A 15,619-nucleotide genomic window follows, 5' to 3' on the forward strand; every position below is an offset into this window, starting at 1 on the left:
AGTGAAAACATCCCCTGGTAATACTAGGAATAATTCTAATAGCTTTTAAAGGATTCAAAAACAAATAGAGAAGCTTGTATAGAAGAACTTCAGAATTGGTATGAACCCAGAAAAACTCCATTATATTGCAGGAGAGAAGAGTGACAAGATTTTTCTGGTAGCACATAACTACATGATGTAGAGCTCAAATGTATATATTGCATAGTGTCTCACATCCCAAGCTGATCCTTTTACATCAGTAAAAAGGCTGGAGCAACACAAAGGGACTCAAAAAGGCCTGACTGTTTGTGAGAGAATTCCTCTGGCACAGGATCTGAAGAAGACAGTCACAGGCTGTCTCCTGAGGACTTTTTCACAAGATCTGACATGAGTTTGCCAGGGTGTGTCTGGAGAGGTATGTAAGGGATGGAGCCACAGCATCTACAACTGTAAAGATTCTGGGCGGGGCTGCTGTCCATAGGCAGCCAGAGTCAGGCTGCCATAACATGCACAGTCACACAGTACTGTCTAGGGCATGTCTATGATACCCCTCAGTTCAGACTGTGAATTGCAGTGTTCACCAAAGTCCTGCACTATAACGCCACAGTTTGGATGCTGTGTGCACACAAAGGTTCAGATTTTGCACTAATCCCAGCTTTGCCACTGGACTACAACGTGACCTCGCGCAAGTCATTTCATCTCCTTGCATCTCTGGTTCTCTATAAAATATGGATAATATGGTCACTTAGGGCCTTTGTAAAGTTTCAACGATGTAAGTTCCCCAGGGGAAGTGATGGAAGTTCTATCTGACAATGTATTCAAGGATTGTAGTACAGTAGAAAAATCTTGACTAGGCAGAGGGAGAAACTGTGCCTTAACAGGAATATTCCACTTCTAACCTCAGTGAAAAAACTCCTATCAAATTTAGATCTTTGTAGTACTGCTTGTTACTGGCTTCCTTAAGCATTTTCATTATGCCTTTATGCTGTGTGTTTGGGCTAGTTGTTAAGTTATTGACATGTGCCAAACTTTCATATATTGCTGCAGTGGTTGTATGTTGGGCTCATCTTTTTAAAAGATGAGTTCCAGTTTCAGGCCCATAATTTGAAAGCACAGTATTGTGGGTCTAGTTAATGTCAGACATTGAAATGTCTCATTTATGAGCACAATCTGGTACTTCAATGTCTAAATTACATTAACTGAGTGTGCAATTATTTGAGTGTCCTCAAAAAATTATTTGAGTGTCCTCAAAAAGGGTGGTCGGGGTCAGGCCAGTCTCAAGACTTGGCTTTATATGGGAGTTTCAGAGAAGTCACATTATGTTAAGACTATTGTGATTGAGGGATAATTTGGCAGTTAGGTTTCATAGGGGTATATTTGGTTCCCCTGTAATGGCTGATGTCATTTATGAGTCCTTGCTTGGAAGGCAGAATAGGCCCACTTTGTCTATACCCTATGGAGTTTGTTGGATCAAAAGACTAGGAATGCCATGAAAAGTTCAGTCAAATCTTAATTGTCTTTCACATTTTAAACACTTCCAGTTGCTGTCTAATTAAGTAATCAATAGGCATATGACCTCAAGACCAAATTTGGTCAAGTATTACATATGTTTCTCTCCTGTTTTAACCTGACTGCATCTTTGCATCATTCTAAATGGAATTCTTTGCCATCCTCCCTCCTCTGTATGCTATGCTCTTTCATTTTCTCAAGGCCTTTGTGAGGGCACTAATGAATTCTTGTTAGTGTTTACTAATGTAAATTAATTCTTTGTTATCCCTGGGAGAGGAGGATTAGTGAAATGACAGAACTTATTATTCCCGGTATTGCTATATAATATTTGCTTTTATTCAGTCCTTAATTCTGTAGTATGCCCCACCAACAAACAAAACACCGATGAACAGTATATATAAGCAAAAACTATGGGAAATGTACTTAGCACAGTGCACAGGAACCGTCATGCCTCCCGTTAACATTAATAAGAATTGTACAGCAGCATTCTTGCATGTTACAATACAATATGTTAATCTAAATTTGAAATAATTCCCAATTTTCTGGGGAAGTTATAATTCCAGTTTCATTTTTAAGTGAAAGCAGCTCACTTGCATTTTTTTTTTAGACTGGCTAGGATATTAATATCCTTCCAATTATTTTAACCTATTGGGAATGCTCCCAACATCTTCGTTAAAGAAACCTTAATGGCTAAGGAGAAGTTTGTAAAATACACATGAAGCATTCATGGTAGAGCTCTTAAAGGACTGATCCTATAAAGATATAAATCACCCAGGCTCCCAACACAGCTATAATTGAATTTTAGAGAAACATGTCTTTACAATAGTTGTTCCTCACTCTAGTGGGCTGAGAAATAAGGAAAATGGAGTATGCACAGCATCAGGGTCCCAAAGTATAAACTGTGAAAGACACATTGACCCATAACCTATAACCATTTAGTCATTCAAATAATTTCATATATAAGGAGTCCATTTGAGTTCAATGGGACTGCTTGTTTGCATAAAGATAAACCCATACATAAATGTCTTATCTGTCTTTTTTTTTTAACTAATAACCCACATAGGTCTATTCCTGAGATATATGACCACCAAATTTAGCACTGAAAATACCTTAACGCCTAATCTATATAAAACCATCTCTTAAAAATGGCAGCTATAAGCCAAAGGAGGGTGGAGGGGGTAGTAGGAGTGCAAAAATTATTGTAACCCACTTAATTGGTGTCCTTTGCATGTCCCCCTCACTGCTGGATCCACATAAGATGTGAGTCTATTGCAGATCCCAATTTCAGAACCTACCATCTTGAGCTCAAGCTATAAAAGCTCATATTTTCATGCTCTGGAGGTCCCTGGTTCAATCCCTGATGTCAGCCAAGATGGTGACTGTCACACTGGATTACATATCTTGAACCAGATGGAGTTATTGCACCAGCAATGAACATGACCCATTCAGTGGAGCTGAAGTTTAGCGTTAAAAACTATTATCATGTGGTTTGACATATTGACAGAGGACAGAATACCCAAAGCTGCAGGCTGCCGGAGGCCTTTCTGAAATGCTTCAAAAAGTACTGAGTCTTTTGACATGGTATCTGGGGAACATCAGTTAATTTTATAGGCTCAGGATTTGGATCTATGTAATTCAATCTCAGAATTAAGTTATTGTATGAAAGAGGGGACTTGCTGGGCTTTCCAATTCACCAAATGGCTTTCTTTGCCGAAAATAAAAGACAATGTAGATTTCCCTGAACTCAGAGGGGGTTTGCTCAAAACTCCATTAATACTGAAGCTTAACTGAGATTTTTCCACTACAGCAAGACTATTTTTCCCTTGTAATACATGTTCCTCTGGTAGCTCTTTGGCATGGTGCCAGAAAAAAGGACCGGGAGTTCCTATAGTATCTAGGCCTTTATACTTGCCAAAATATAAGTATTCCTTCACTATGTTGATATTCAACTTATCCTGTGGAATTGTGGGGTCTTTTTCATAATATCTGAATAAATGGTAAAGATTGAAAGCATCTCAGAACAGCAGTCTACTCCTATTTAGCAGTTAGTTACCTTGCACAGTTTCGGATAAGTTTTTATATACTGCTTCCAAAAGCAAAATTGCTAAATTCATATGATGCCCTCTCACCAAAAAGTCCTACGGCACACGTCTTACAGTAGCATTTCTGATAACTTTAAACATTTATGGTCAAACCAGACAATCTCTATCAGAGGGCAAGTCTACACAGCAGGGCTAAAGCCAAAATAAGCTACACAACTTAGTTATGTCAAATGTGTAGCTTAAGTCAAAATAGCTTATTTCAACTTTTGGCACTGTCTACACAGCAAGAAGTCGAAGGAAGAGCACTCTTCCTCCGACTTCCCTTACTCCTCATAAAATGAGGATTACAGGAGTTGGAGTAAGAAGTCCTCCAGAGAGACATTATTTTGACATTATGTCAAAATAACTGCTTGTAGTGTAGACGTGCATTATGTTATTTCGGAATAATGCCATTTATTCCAAAATAACCCTGCTGTGTAGACATATCCAGAGTGTACTTCACATGAAAATCAAAAGATTGTGGTTTACAGACCACTAATGATAAAGAACACACATCAGATTCCTAATTTTAATTCAGGGACAAAATTAGAATTCAAATATGGGACCTGGAAGTAAAAAGTCTAGGCTTCACTCACATAGGTATTCAGCTTTGGTTACCTTGAAGAGATTTACCAACTGACAATTCTGATCTCAGTTACACTCCAGTGTAAATCTGGAATAACTAAATTGCATCAATGAACTAACTTCATATTTACACCAGTGGCTGTATGAATTTCTCCCACAGATTATTTTCTCCCACGAACTTGTAACTACAGTGCAGTAAGACAATAACATGCCCTACCTGGCCATCCACTGTCAAAATAAGGCTTAATGAGTTCTCCAAGTTTTGTCTTGTCTGCAACAGCTTCCTTTAGCAGTTGCCCGCAGCAAACTGAGAGGAAGGAGGAACAAAAAGACACAAGGTTAAATTTTAAAAAGGAAGCAAGCAAGAAGGAGAAAAAAAACCCAAGAAGCTGCATATCGGAAAAAGGTCACTGAATAAAATAAAAGTTGTGGGATTTTTTTGGATTTTAGGGTTGTTTTCTTTTGGCCGAGCAAACCAAAAAGCAAAGAGATTGAGCAGTGGAGAATACTGAATAAAAAAGAATACATTTGGCAAGGAACATATTAAAAAAAGAGTCAGAGAGAAAGATACTAATCAAATATGTTACTAAAATAATAACTCAAGGGATGGCTGGTGGGGTATCACTTGTTATAAACTTATAATTACTGAATAAAGTTACACTTGCTGAACAGCTTCTGAACAGCTCTGCTGGAGGTGCAGGATAATATGCAGTTCAGGAAAGTAGCCCCCTGGATCACTTAACAGTCATGTAAGAATTATGTCCATGAAACTGTGCTAATACAATATGATGGTTCAGAGTTCCAATAAACAGAACACCATGAAATTTAGAATTAAGATACTGACCCAGGACCACATCATATTGACACCTTTCATCTAAGCAAATTATTTAAACCTCGTTACCACTACAGGAGTTAGATTCCTTTTATCCTTGTTTTAGAGAGGGATAAGCTAAGGCATGGAGAAGTTCTGATTTGCATAAGATCACATTTATTCCTAATTCCCCATTGTCTGTGCTAAATACTAGATTAAAAATCCCTTTTTACGCACTACCGCATGGTCTTTTTGTACATAAACATGGGACTATTTTATGGAAAAATAAAATGCAAATTGCATAACTAGATGAAATATTAAAACATTAAATCAAACTTCAATCTTATAAAGTTCACAAAAGTATATAGAAATATCCAAAAGATGAAGAATTTAAAGAAAAATGGTAATCAAGCAATTTTATTTTTGATTAGTCCAATGACAGTCATTATTGCATTAAAGGATAAAGCTTTTTAAAAAAAAATACTAAAATATTTTAAAAATAAAGTAACATAATGGAATTAACATATTTCAAGGCATATTGAGGTTTTACTTATTCTATTTGCAGATTTAATTTTTTATTATATGGATTTTAAAATAAGGCTTCTTTTCTTTTTTAATTTGATTAGATACCATTTGTTAACTATTTGTGGTGTATTTTTTACCATTTAAGTAAAATTTTAACTGTTCAAAATAAAAAATTCAATGACCACATCTCCAGCTGGTGCAATTTCAGCACAGCTTCATGTCTTCGGTGGAGCAACACCAATTTATACCTACAAAAGAACTACACAGAAAATGTTTTCCTGTAGTTGCATGAGCCCACTTTTAGGTGTAATCCATATAGGGAACTCATATTGAACTCAATGCAGGTTCTGAGCACACAGAATTTACAGGATTGGGCTCCAACTAAGATTAGTGTAAATGGCAAGGTTGGTCAAAAATCTTCCTGATGAAACAATTTTGATAGAAAAGTGTGCTTTTCAACAAAAGAATTTTTATTTTGCAAAAGGTGTCTGCCTTCTGCAAAAAGTTGTGAATTGTCAAAAAATTCAAAATGTAAGAAGAGGTTGTTTTCTATCTAAATTTTTTTCTTCATAAAAAGCCAACATTTTCCACATAAAATTTGGACAAAAGCTTTTTTTTGTTTTCACCTCCATTTTTAATGATCCCTCCACTCCCATTTTCTGATCCACAACAACAGAAGTAAAAAAGATCCTGCAGTTCTTATTCACAAGACTGCTTCACTGAGTACCTGATCGAGGTCTCATTGAATTCTTTCCGTTGATGTCAGCAGGAGTTCAATTAAGTCCATAGGACTCGTCACAGTAATACATAAGGCAGGATCAGGCCTCCAGTTGTCTTTTTTTCTTCACTACTTATTATTTCTGGTTATTATTGTAGAGTTGGTTTACATTATACTAATGAAATCTGCTTAAATATTACTTGAAGAAGAAGAGCTCATCAGCTATGCAATTTTAGTCACAATTCCTTTATTTTAAAAAGCTGCAATTTTTCCAATATTACAAAATATTACACAGTGCGACTGCAAATTACATTGATTACATTGCCCAGTTGCATTCTATTTATCCTACTTTCAAGCACTTGATATTATGAACATGTAGCAGAACAAGCCCAATGTGATGTTTTCTGGGTCTCCCTTATAAAAGGCAGAGAAAAATCATTTTTATGTTTGTTTCCGTTTTCAAAATTATATATTTTAAAGGTACAAAAACTAAGAGTCGTCTTCCCATTTCAGAACCACTTTTCTTTTAAATGCCTCCCAATATTGAGTAGACACGTGAAAGTGCAAAGTCATTATGCAAGACATACTGATGCAATGGAGAATTCAGAGCACTACATACTGTTCACAGAAGTATCTCTGGTGTATAACACATGAAAAACTACTGATCTAAGGGGTATAAAAAATGATGACTAAAAAAAGGTTGTAGCTAGTTTGGCACAGGATATATGTTTTTATTGGTTAATATTTTTTTATTGCTAGATTTTCCAGCCCCCCTGCAAAAAGTTTGACATCCACAGTGATGGACTAACAGAGAAATTTTATGAGTGAGTAAGAAAGAAAGACAGCAAAAGATAAATGATCAAAAGCAGAGAAAGAGGGAATAGAGCAAAGTGCATATTTACTGAGAACTTACTGTTGACAATACCATATTTCTGAGCTATTAGTGCTGCCTGCAGGCTCTTCCCACTGCCTGGGGGTCCACAAAAGAGAATCCGTGGTATAAACGGGGCAGCTGATCGGCACCGGGTTTGGACATAGGTCAGAACTAGAAAGATAACACCAGAATAAAGCCAGATGCCAATAAAGAAAAAGAGTTAAAATACAGTTACTTTTGCTTTCTTAAGAGAACCAATAATTGATTTATTTATTTATAACTACAAAATTAATATCATCATCATTTATTTGTATTACAATGAATCAAGATCTGGGCTCCAAGCTATCTGACATCCTTGCACTTAGCTACATTTACCATGCAAGCTTCAGGGGAATATCATTACATGTAATAGTAATAGTTATGATAGTTTCTAAACAAATAGAAACAATAATTATGTAAAAGGCAGGATGTCAAGTTGTCATGACACTTCCCTAGCTTCATATGTGATTAATGCACTTTTGTTTAGTGTGTTTTAAATTTTCGTGGCACTAGTGAGTCAGGACACAAAATAGCATTGAGGTATCTTATTATATGTGATTTTATTCCTGTGCACCTCGTTTTCACAGAAAGGGTAAAGACAACATCATGGTTTTAGCACAGCTCCTCTCTCTCTCTTTATTTTTGCTGATCTTGCTTTGTATTGGGTAGGAAACTATTAATTTTATATTAGTCTAGGGGTCCATTCCCTGAGAATTTTGAAAGGGTTATAGGCCTTGTAAAGTATAATTCAAATTGTTGCATTACAGTGATCCCTACTTTGCTGCAGCCCCAGAAGAAAAGTTGATAACATAGGTGAGGCTGGTGAGCAAGAACATACAGTAAGGTTTAGCTGTTAATGAAGATATTTTATCATCAGAATATTGGGAACACAGTCTTCCAAAGTGCTGAGTCCTTCAACTCCCATATTCGTTTCAGAATCAGGCCCCTGAAGTACAAGGAGAAGTAAATATGCAATGTTGTTGTAAATGTGATGGCCCTAGGATATTAAAAAGAAGCAAGATGCTACCTCACCCACCTAGTTTCTCTAAAGAGACATACACCTGTTTAAACAAAACTCTAAATTTCCCAAGTTACACACTACTGCATATTATATGGAAGATACAACTGAATGTCTGAATGACTATATCAATCCAGATAACCTTAAATGCAAATAGATTCAATGATGATGCAATGGAGTAGCTGTGATACACGCTGTATTTAAGTTTAAAAAAATTGGTACAAGAATCCAAATCTTAGTAATTGATTTTCCTCTGAAGAGTAATACCATATTTTAAACAAGTTATTTTCCACTCAATTTGGCATTTTAGGCGATTGGTGCTTTAAACTAGCATATTACATGCTTGAGAAAGACTAATATATACTTGTTTAATGATTCCCCTTTGTGTCTGATTTCCGGATCCTTATATCTCTTACTGTAGAAAAAAGCCAGAACAGCACATTCTAGTTCTCACATTTCTAGCTCCTGAACTGGGAGTAGTTGCTCAGAAGCACTTGAATCATATTGCAACTGCAGAGGATACATTCCTTACTCCCAAACCACAAGCTATGGTGTTTACTGCACAGCTGAGATCACTGAATATATTGGCTGAGAGTCTGATCTCACACCAGAGTAAATCAGGAACAATTCCAATGAAGTTATCTGAGTTGCATTGGTCTATAAATGGGTGTTAGATCAGAATCAGACCATCAGTTCCAAAAAAATCTAACAAAGTTGTAATTTCTTAACTCCCTTACTCATCCACATCTATCATTAAACATACAAATTAAATATACAAATCTTGAAAATCATAATCTATTTATCAGATGATTTATCCAAAAACAAATGTCAGCTAACCATGGAGGACTGTAGTTATTCTAAGCACTTTCCACAACCAGGGTATCCAAAAGCACAAACATGACTGGCAAACCACCCTGCTTACAAATGATGCTTAATTTGCAGTAAATAACCAAGTTAATTAGGAGTAATGATCCCCTAGACAGTCTCCACATCTAATTATTCCTTAAAAAAAATCTGGCTGCTTGATGCACTGCAGAAAAAGATCTAGAGAGGATTTTTTTCATTCCAATTTTCAATTTATCTCACTACATTATTAATTAATAATAATTAATATTCAGGCACTCACATTTTTATTTACAATTCATGGCATGAATTCTTTATGAATTATGATATGAACTTTTAAATTTAATTAAGTAATTTAGAAGTAATTAATGTGTAAATTCCAAATATAAACTTCCTAGTTGTTTATCTTAAAAGTGCAGCACTTGTCATTAAAAAAGACCTTTTTGAGATGCAAAAAGACCATCAAAAGGCTGACATATACAAAGTACATTACCAGTTGGTCTTCCCAACAATTTTCTTATTTTTTCCCCATGAAGAAGCAATATGCAATAGCATTATTCATTGAAGTTGAACAAAAGCAAACAAAGGACTATCACATAGCAAATCTATCAGTGTATGCAACTTTTATACAAGGAAATACAACCCACCCTGAACTATTACTACTTGTTAATAGCTAGGAGGTGTGCAGGTAATAGTTGTACAGAAGACAATCAATGTTTCCAGTAAGTGCACCCGATACTGAATGCTTTTATGACTGCAGGTCTAAGCTTCCCCATCACTTAGGAAATAATTTTACAACCCTTATTCACATTGCATCCCGATTGGGACTATTCTTATGAGTAATGTTATTCACTGTGAGTAAGGGTTGCAGAATCAAGAAGACCCTCCATTCAACCATGCTTGTTTTAACCAGCAAAGGAGCTGTCTGGAACAGACCAAACTCAGCAGCTTGCAAGGAACGCAACTTAATTAGAAGCAGTCAGCACTGACTGTTACAACTGAGCTCTTAGTCGGCACAATTATCTCTAAAGGTTTGTCAGTTATCAAGTTTCCTTCTAACTGTAAATAATCAATATTTACCCTGGGACAAGATGTCTGCACAAGGTTGGTCAGCATTGATTGATTTTAAGATTTGCTGATAGATCTGGAAAACTCTGGGAAAGTTTCTATGATACTCCAGCAGGTGCTTTGCCGTCTCCTGTTCAGATATGCCTTCTGCCTCCACCAAACGCTGTTGCACTAGAAGGTCGCTTGGCCAATCAAAGGTAGTATGGTACACCTCTAGATGTTAAACAGTAATTAGGACCCATTAGGAAAAAGAATTTGATAGAACTTGTTCAGCTTGCAAAAAGGTTCCTTGCCATAAGTAAGGTCTAGAATCTAGCAATGCCTGAGGTTGGGGCATAAGAAGAGGGGAAGCACAGTGACTTCTTCCTAACTACTACTGCATAGCTCCACAAAGAAGACAGGCAGTGGCAGAGAGAGCTAATCAGCCATGGGGCAGTGGGGGAGAGGTATGTTTGTGTCCCTTATTGGGGTGCAGCAGGGTGCCAGGACACAGTGGCATCTCCAGAACAGACCTATGCCTATCTGGTACCATCAAGCCTTTAATTAAGAATACTTTGCACTTTCCTAGAGCCTTCCACCTAAAGATCTCCAGACACTTTTAAAGTATTAAAATATTGATTCTTATAACATAGCTGTAAGATAGGATGTTATCTTTGTTTTCCAAGTGGGGAAACTGAGGCTCAGGATGGTGACATAATTTGCCCAGCGTTACATAAGAATGCTGTGGCACACTGGGAATAGTACTTTATACTCCTGACTCCTACCCTAAACTTTTACCAAGTCTTCTCCAGGAAAGCAAATAAAAGTCATCTCTTTAATTCAGCATGTCCTTCCCAAAGCCGCTCCTAAAACAACTGATATGGGTTCTTGTGGAGCACCCAAAGCGTGCCATCTGCAACATTGCCATTTCCTGTTGGCTCTTCTAGTGGGGAGCACACAAAGTAGAGATTACCCAAAGGTGTTACTGCCTTTTATGGAGAAGCAGACATTCAACGGCTATCAAAGATGCTAGGTAAAACAGTAAAATTCTTATAGTGTGATCACACGTTAGGTGACCTGTGATATAGTAAGAATGTTAAACTGCAGTTAATTGATTAGTCGAGTAGTCGATGGAATTTCCACGGGGGCTCTTGTACATTTCAAACGAGGAATGTGGAACTCCACGTGCTGCTGGGGGCTAGCGGGAAGTCCCGCTGACTCTGGGCTGCATGCAGCTGTGCCTGCTTTGAAATGTACAAGGGTCCCCAGCAGAGGCCCTTGTGCATTTCAAAGCCATGGAGCCCAGAGTTAGTGGAGGACTGAGTCCTCCGCTGATCTCAGGCTCCATGCTGTGCTGCATGCTGCGTGGAGCCCGGGGTCAGCTGGGGACTCCCCAGCTGACCCCAGGTTTCGCGCGACGACACTTCCCCAGAACCCAAGATCAGCTGGGGACTCCCAAGCTGACCCCGGTTCCACTGAAATGCCACAAGGAGCCCAGGGTCAGCTGGGGAGTCTGGGTTCTGGGGAAATGCCTCTCAGAACCTGGAGTCAACTGGGCAGTCCCCAGTGGACCCCCGGCTCCTCGGCAGCTGCCCCTTTGAAACACTGCCTTGGGGTTTCAAAGCGGCAGGGCCACACAGCTGTGCAGCGCTGCTGCTTTGAAGTACCCCTTCTTCCCCCCTCTTTGCTGCCTCTATCTGAGAGCAGCAGGCAAGGGGGGCGGGGAAATAGACTAGTCTTTAACATATATATATATAATATAGCAGTGCTGCGTGCCACAAAACCAGTCTTTACAAATATTTCCTCTGCTATATTGGTGCAGAAAGTGATACCCGTTTAATTTAAAACAAAAGTGTATCTGGTTCAGAATTACATTGCCTCCTCACATTGTAAAGGGTCAGCATTAAAAGTCATCTTTAAAAGCATCAATGTTTCAGTGTCTCTTGGTCTGACACAAAAATGTTCTCCTAGAAGGTATCAGAAACAAAAACATACACCACCTTTTGTGGATGGATCAATCCTTTTCCCAAGGTTCCTCTCAATCAGCACCATATCTGGAGCATACAACACAACTAAGCATAGAAGAAACAAAATAGAAATGCATTTTCAGTTAGTTACTGATTTCATTTCCTAGAGCTGCTTCCAAGTGCACTCTATAAGCAAGGAGGGATTGATGCAATTTATGTACATTTAGCCATCTTCCCCATTTGTAGCATTTTTTCTTATTTCCTTGCATTTTATCTACGAACATTTGATTTTGGAGGGAAAGTTTGATCAAAACTATTAGTCACACGGCACTTTTAGGAAGAAATATATTGTGCTAAATACAAAGCTCAATTTAGTACATTCTGTGATGCAAAAATCTTGCTTCTTTATGGTCATTCACTTACTAAATTCAACTAATTTAGTCATATGCATTCAATCTAACAAGGTTCTTCTTCATTTATGTTTTTATTAAGGGTGCTATTTTTTCTTGATTATACAGATAAAACTGAGATAATGTGACCACCACTGTTAGCTGCCTTCAAAAATGATAGTTTAAACACATGTACTACATACAAGTACCATCCAATGTACATAGTTTTCCAAACACTACCAAAGTGATTCTGAATTCCTTCACTAATAGTAGAATTGTTTACATATTTTCTACTCCAAGTAGCAAATTATCATGTCACTATTGACTACAACTAGAGCTGGTTTATTACTCACACTTGAGCTGCAGGGTTTTGAAATTGTTTTCATCCCCCCCTCCATTTTCATTTTTCTCGTGTATTTTGGATAAATCCCTATCTAATAATGATTTGGAAATGCAGACACCGTCCCAAGGTGGGGAGTGCAGGAGCTAGGGTCTTGTCCTTCAAGGCTCTGCCACTATAGAATTATCTTTGCTTTGGCATACCCAAAATTCCACCTGTGGCATGAAAGGTCAGGCATAAGGCCTGGATGTTTCCATTTCATTTTGTGTGTGTTGAGCAAATTGTATTTATTATTCTATCATACAGAGGGAATGGCTTGGGGGCTCCTTTAGATCCTTTTTGCTCCTAGGGATCAATTAAAACAGAATCCTTGAGATTTGGGTTCTGAGATCAGAGGAGCTTTGGACTCATTGGTGAGGCAGAAAGGCATAGCTGTTTACAGTCACTTGCTAGAAGAGATTTGAATTTGCTGGTTTAGAGGTAGGTAGTGGGCTCCGAAGTAGTAAGAAAACAAAGGTTTATTTAGGAAAGTGGGGTAAATAATTCAAACAGACATCCCCAAAGTTTTGGAAGGCCCGGGCTCCATTTAGCCATCCCCTCCAGTCTGGGACTGTTTCTGGTTTGCTTTGGACTCTTGGGCATGTTTGACTCATATATAAAATACTGGTTTTAACATTTAAGATGTTTTTGTTTAGGTCACCTTTGACACAAAAACATTAGAAATCGGGTATTTCTTACCAACATGTCTTGGAATGATGCCAGATGATTGCAGAATCCAAGCTTGGTCCCGGTTTTCAGGTATACCTTCCAAAATCCAGCCCTATTGCACAAAGCATTAAAGAATTATTCATCCAAACAAAGAGAATCTTAACAATTAAATCCTAGGACTAAAAATCCCATTTGTTGAAAACAGACTAATTCTAATTTTAATTTCACATCAGTGTAAATCAGGAATAAATCATGCATTTAGACCAGGGTTTCCCATATGTTTCTAGAAAACATATCCATTTCCTAGACTAAAACATCAGTTAACATGTGAATCTCCTACCTCTGTGAAACACGGAATTATCTCACCTGCTCAGACAAGAGAAATTGTAACTTCCTTTGATTTATTGTGGTTCTTTCCTAGTGGACAAATTCAACCTATGATTTTTTTAAAAAAAGAGGTTTTGGATTGTAATTGTATACTAATCCTAAAAAAAGGGGAGGTTTTGGAGAATGGACATATTCAGTGTATTCTTCCAAAAAATTGTTTAGTACAATCCTCACAAACCTCTGAAATGAATGACTAATGAAGACTCTTCCACACTGTGGAATAGCATATCACATGCAATGAGCAGAGTGTAACTATAAGTTTGATATTTTAAAAGCTCCATAGATTCAGTACGGGGCACTTCTGAGATGTTCTGCATGTTGAGATGATTTGATTACATCTACAGATCATTGGAGACCCATTCTGTAAGGTGTCAAGACTACTTGATTCTCAATCAATTGAAATTAATGAGATTTAAGGACATCCTCCCCCATGAATTGAGCCCTTGGTAATATTGCTAGTTACATCAAGTTATCTCTTGAATATTTCTCTGGAAATAGCCTGGATCCTTGGATCTGACTGACCTATGCTCAACACAGGACATCAGAGGGTGAAGAGTAGGAATGTAACTGGTCACTGGAAGGGACAGGGGCTGCTCCACATTTAACCAGTTAACTAATTAAAGTGGATTTTACATCCCTAGTGGAGTGGGGGAGGTCAGTTCATCCTCTGCATGTGTCAGAGCAGCCTCAGCACTGCTCTAGTGTAAATGTCAGGTGGGAATACTTGGAGTATACCACATTCTATCCAAGCTCACTGACTTTGGCGTAACCCTAGTTGAAGGTGAAGATGGATTTTAGAGATTAGAACAGACTAGCTGTAAAACAGTCTTGATTTTTTCTTTGGTGGGGGAAAACTTCAGATGTCTGCTAAGGACAGCTTCATGACCCCCTTCTGCCAGCAGAACTGTACAAAGGGGTCATAGCATGGACCAAGGCTTGGCCCTATGCCTAGTTCATGGGCAGCTGGTGAAAATTCCACTTGGGGAGGCAGTAGCTTCCCAGGCTAGGCTCCACGCCCTTTCCTGCCCAGGCCTTGCCCCCTTCCCACAGTCTTTCCTGCACATCCTGAATCCCTGCTCACTGCATGCTTGTCCCCTTCCAGCCAAATCCCTAATCCTAAGAAAATTATTTTTTAAACCCCTCATCCCACTTTTCTGAAATTGCATTCTCAACAAAATGGAACATGATTTGTACCATGTACCAGACATGTAGAAGGTACCTAATTAACAGCACTAAAATTGGGCAAATTGCTCCAGCATCATACAATGGGAGGAGGAGTCTTCTCATAAAGTCCCAAATTAAAATTATCCTGTAATCCAGGAGCAGTGGCTACTGCATGAATAATGCAGAAAGTTTTTGAAACTGTAAAAAACACTTTGCAAAATTGCACTTCTCGGCACTTTCCATGTGATGACATCAAAACACTGAACTAAAACCAATGAATTTACACAAACTCCTGTGAGGCAGGCAAGTATTATCATCCCTTTTTTCTGATGGAGATACTGAAGCACAAGATAATTAAGTTTCTTATCCACTGTTTGTTTTTTTTAATAAGTGGAAAAACTCCCCTTGAGACCAAGCCTTAAATGATGGGTCTGTTATAGGAAGGCCATTGAGAAAACCCCTCATCTTCACATTTCTAGCAGAGGGGAGCACAGGCCACTGGCTGTAGTGAAGTGCAGGATAACCCTGAACCCCCAGCTTTCCCCAGTATAGGACCTCCACAGTGAAGCTACACCTGACCCTAACACAGTGTAAGGGTTGGCCCTGCCCCTCTGTGATGTGACTGGGCAGATGTG

At 38.2% G+C, this 15,619-nt stretch overlaps 1 protein-coding gene across 5 annotated transcripts in view; it reads right to left on the reverse strand.

Annotated features, from left to right (window-relative positions):
- The window catches only part of AK8 (adenylate kinase 8), a 147,334-nt gene that overhangs the window by 72,496 nt on the left and 59,219 nt on the right, over nt 1-15,619 (reverse strand). For 4 of the 5 annotated variants that reach the window (XM_075905784.1, XM_075905782.1, XM_075905780.1 and 1 more), the window contains 5 exons: nt 13,464-13,545; nt 12,030-12,101; nt 10,063-10,263; nt 7,122-7,253; nt 4,372-4,461 (listed from right to left, as the gene is read on the reverse strand). In XM_075905784.1, coding sequence (XP_075761899.1) covers nt 4,372-4,461; nt 7,122-7,253; nt 10,063-10,263; nt 12,030-12,101; nt 13,464-13,545 — 577 coding nt within the window. The remainder of the gene's footprint in view (nt 1-4,371; nt 4,462-7,121; nt 7,254-10,062; nt 10,264-12,029; nt 12,102-13,463; nt 13,546-15,619) is intronic. The other variant, XM_075905783.1, reaches the window with a different exon arrangement.

The sequence above is a fragment of the Pelodiscus sinensis genome, chromosome 22 (assembly GCF_049634645.1).
Source record: "Pelodiscus sinensis isolate JC-2024 chromosome 22, ASM4963464v1, whole genome shotgun sequence".
Classification (NCBI taxonomy): domain Eukaryota; kingdom Metazoa; phylum Chordata; order Testudines; family Trionychidae; genus Pelodiscus; species Pelodiscus sinensis.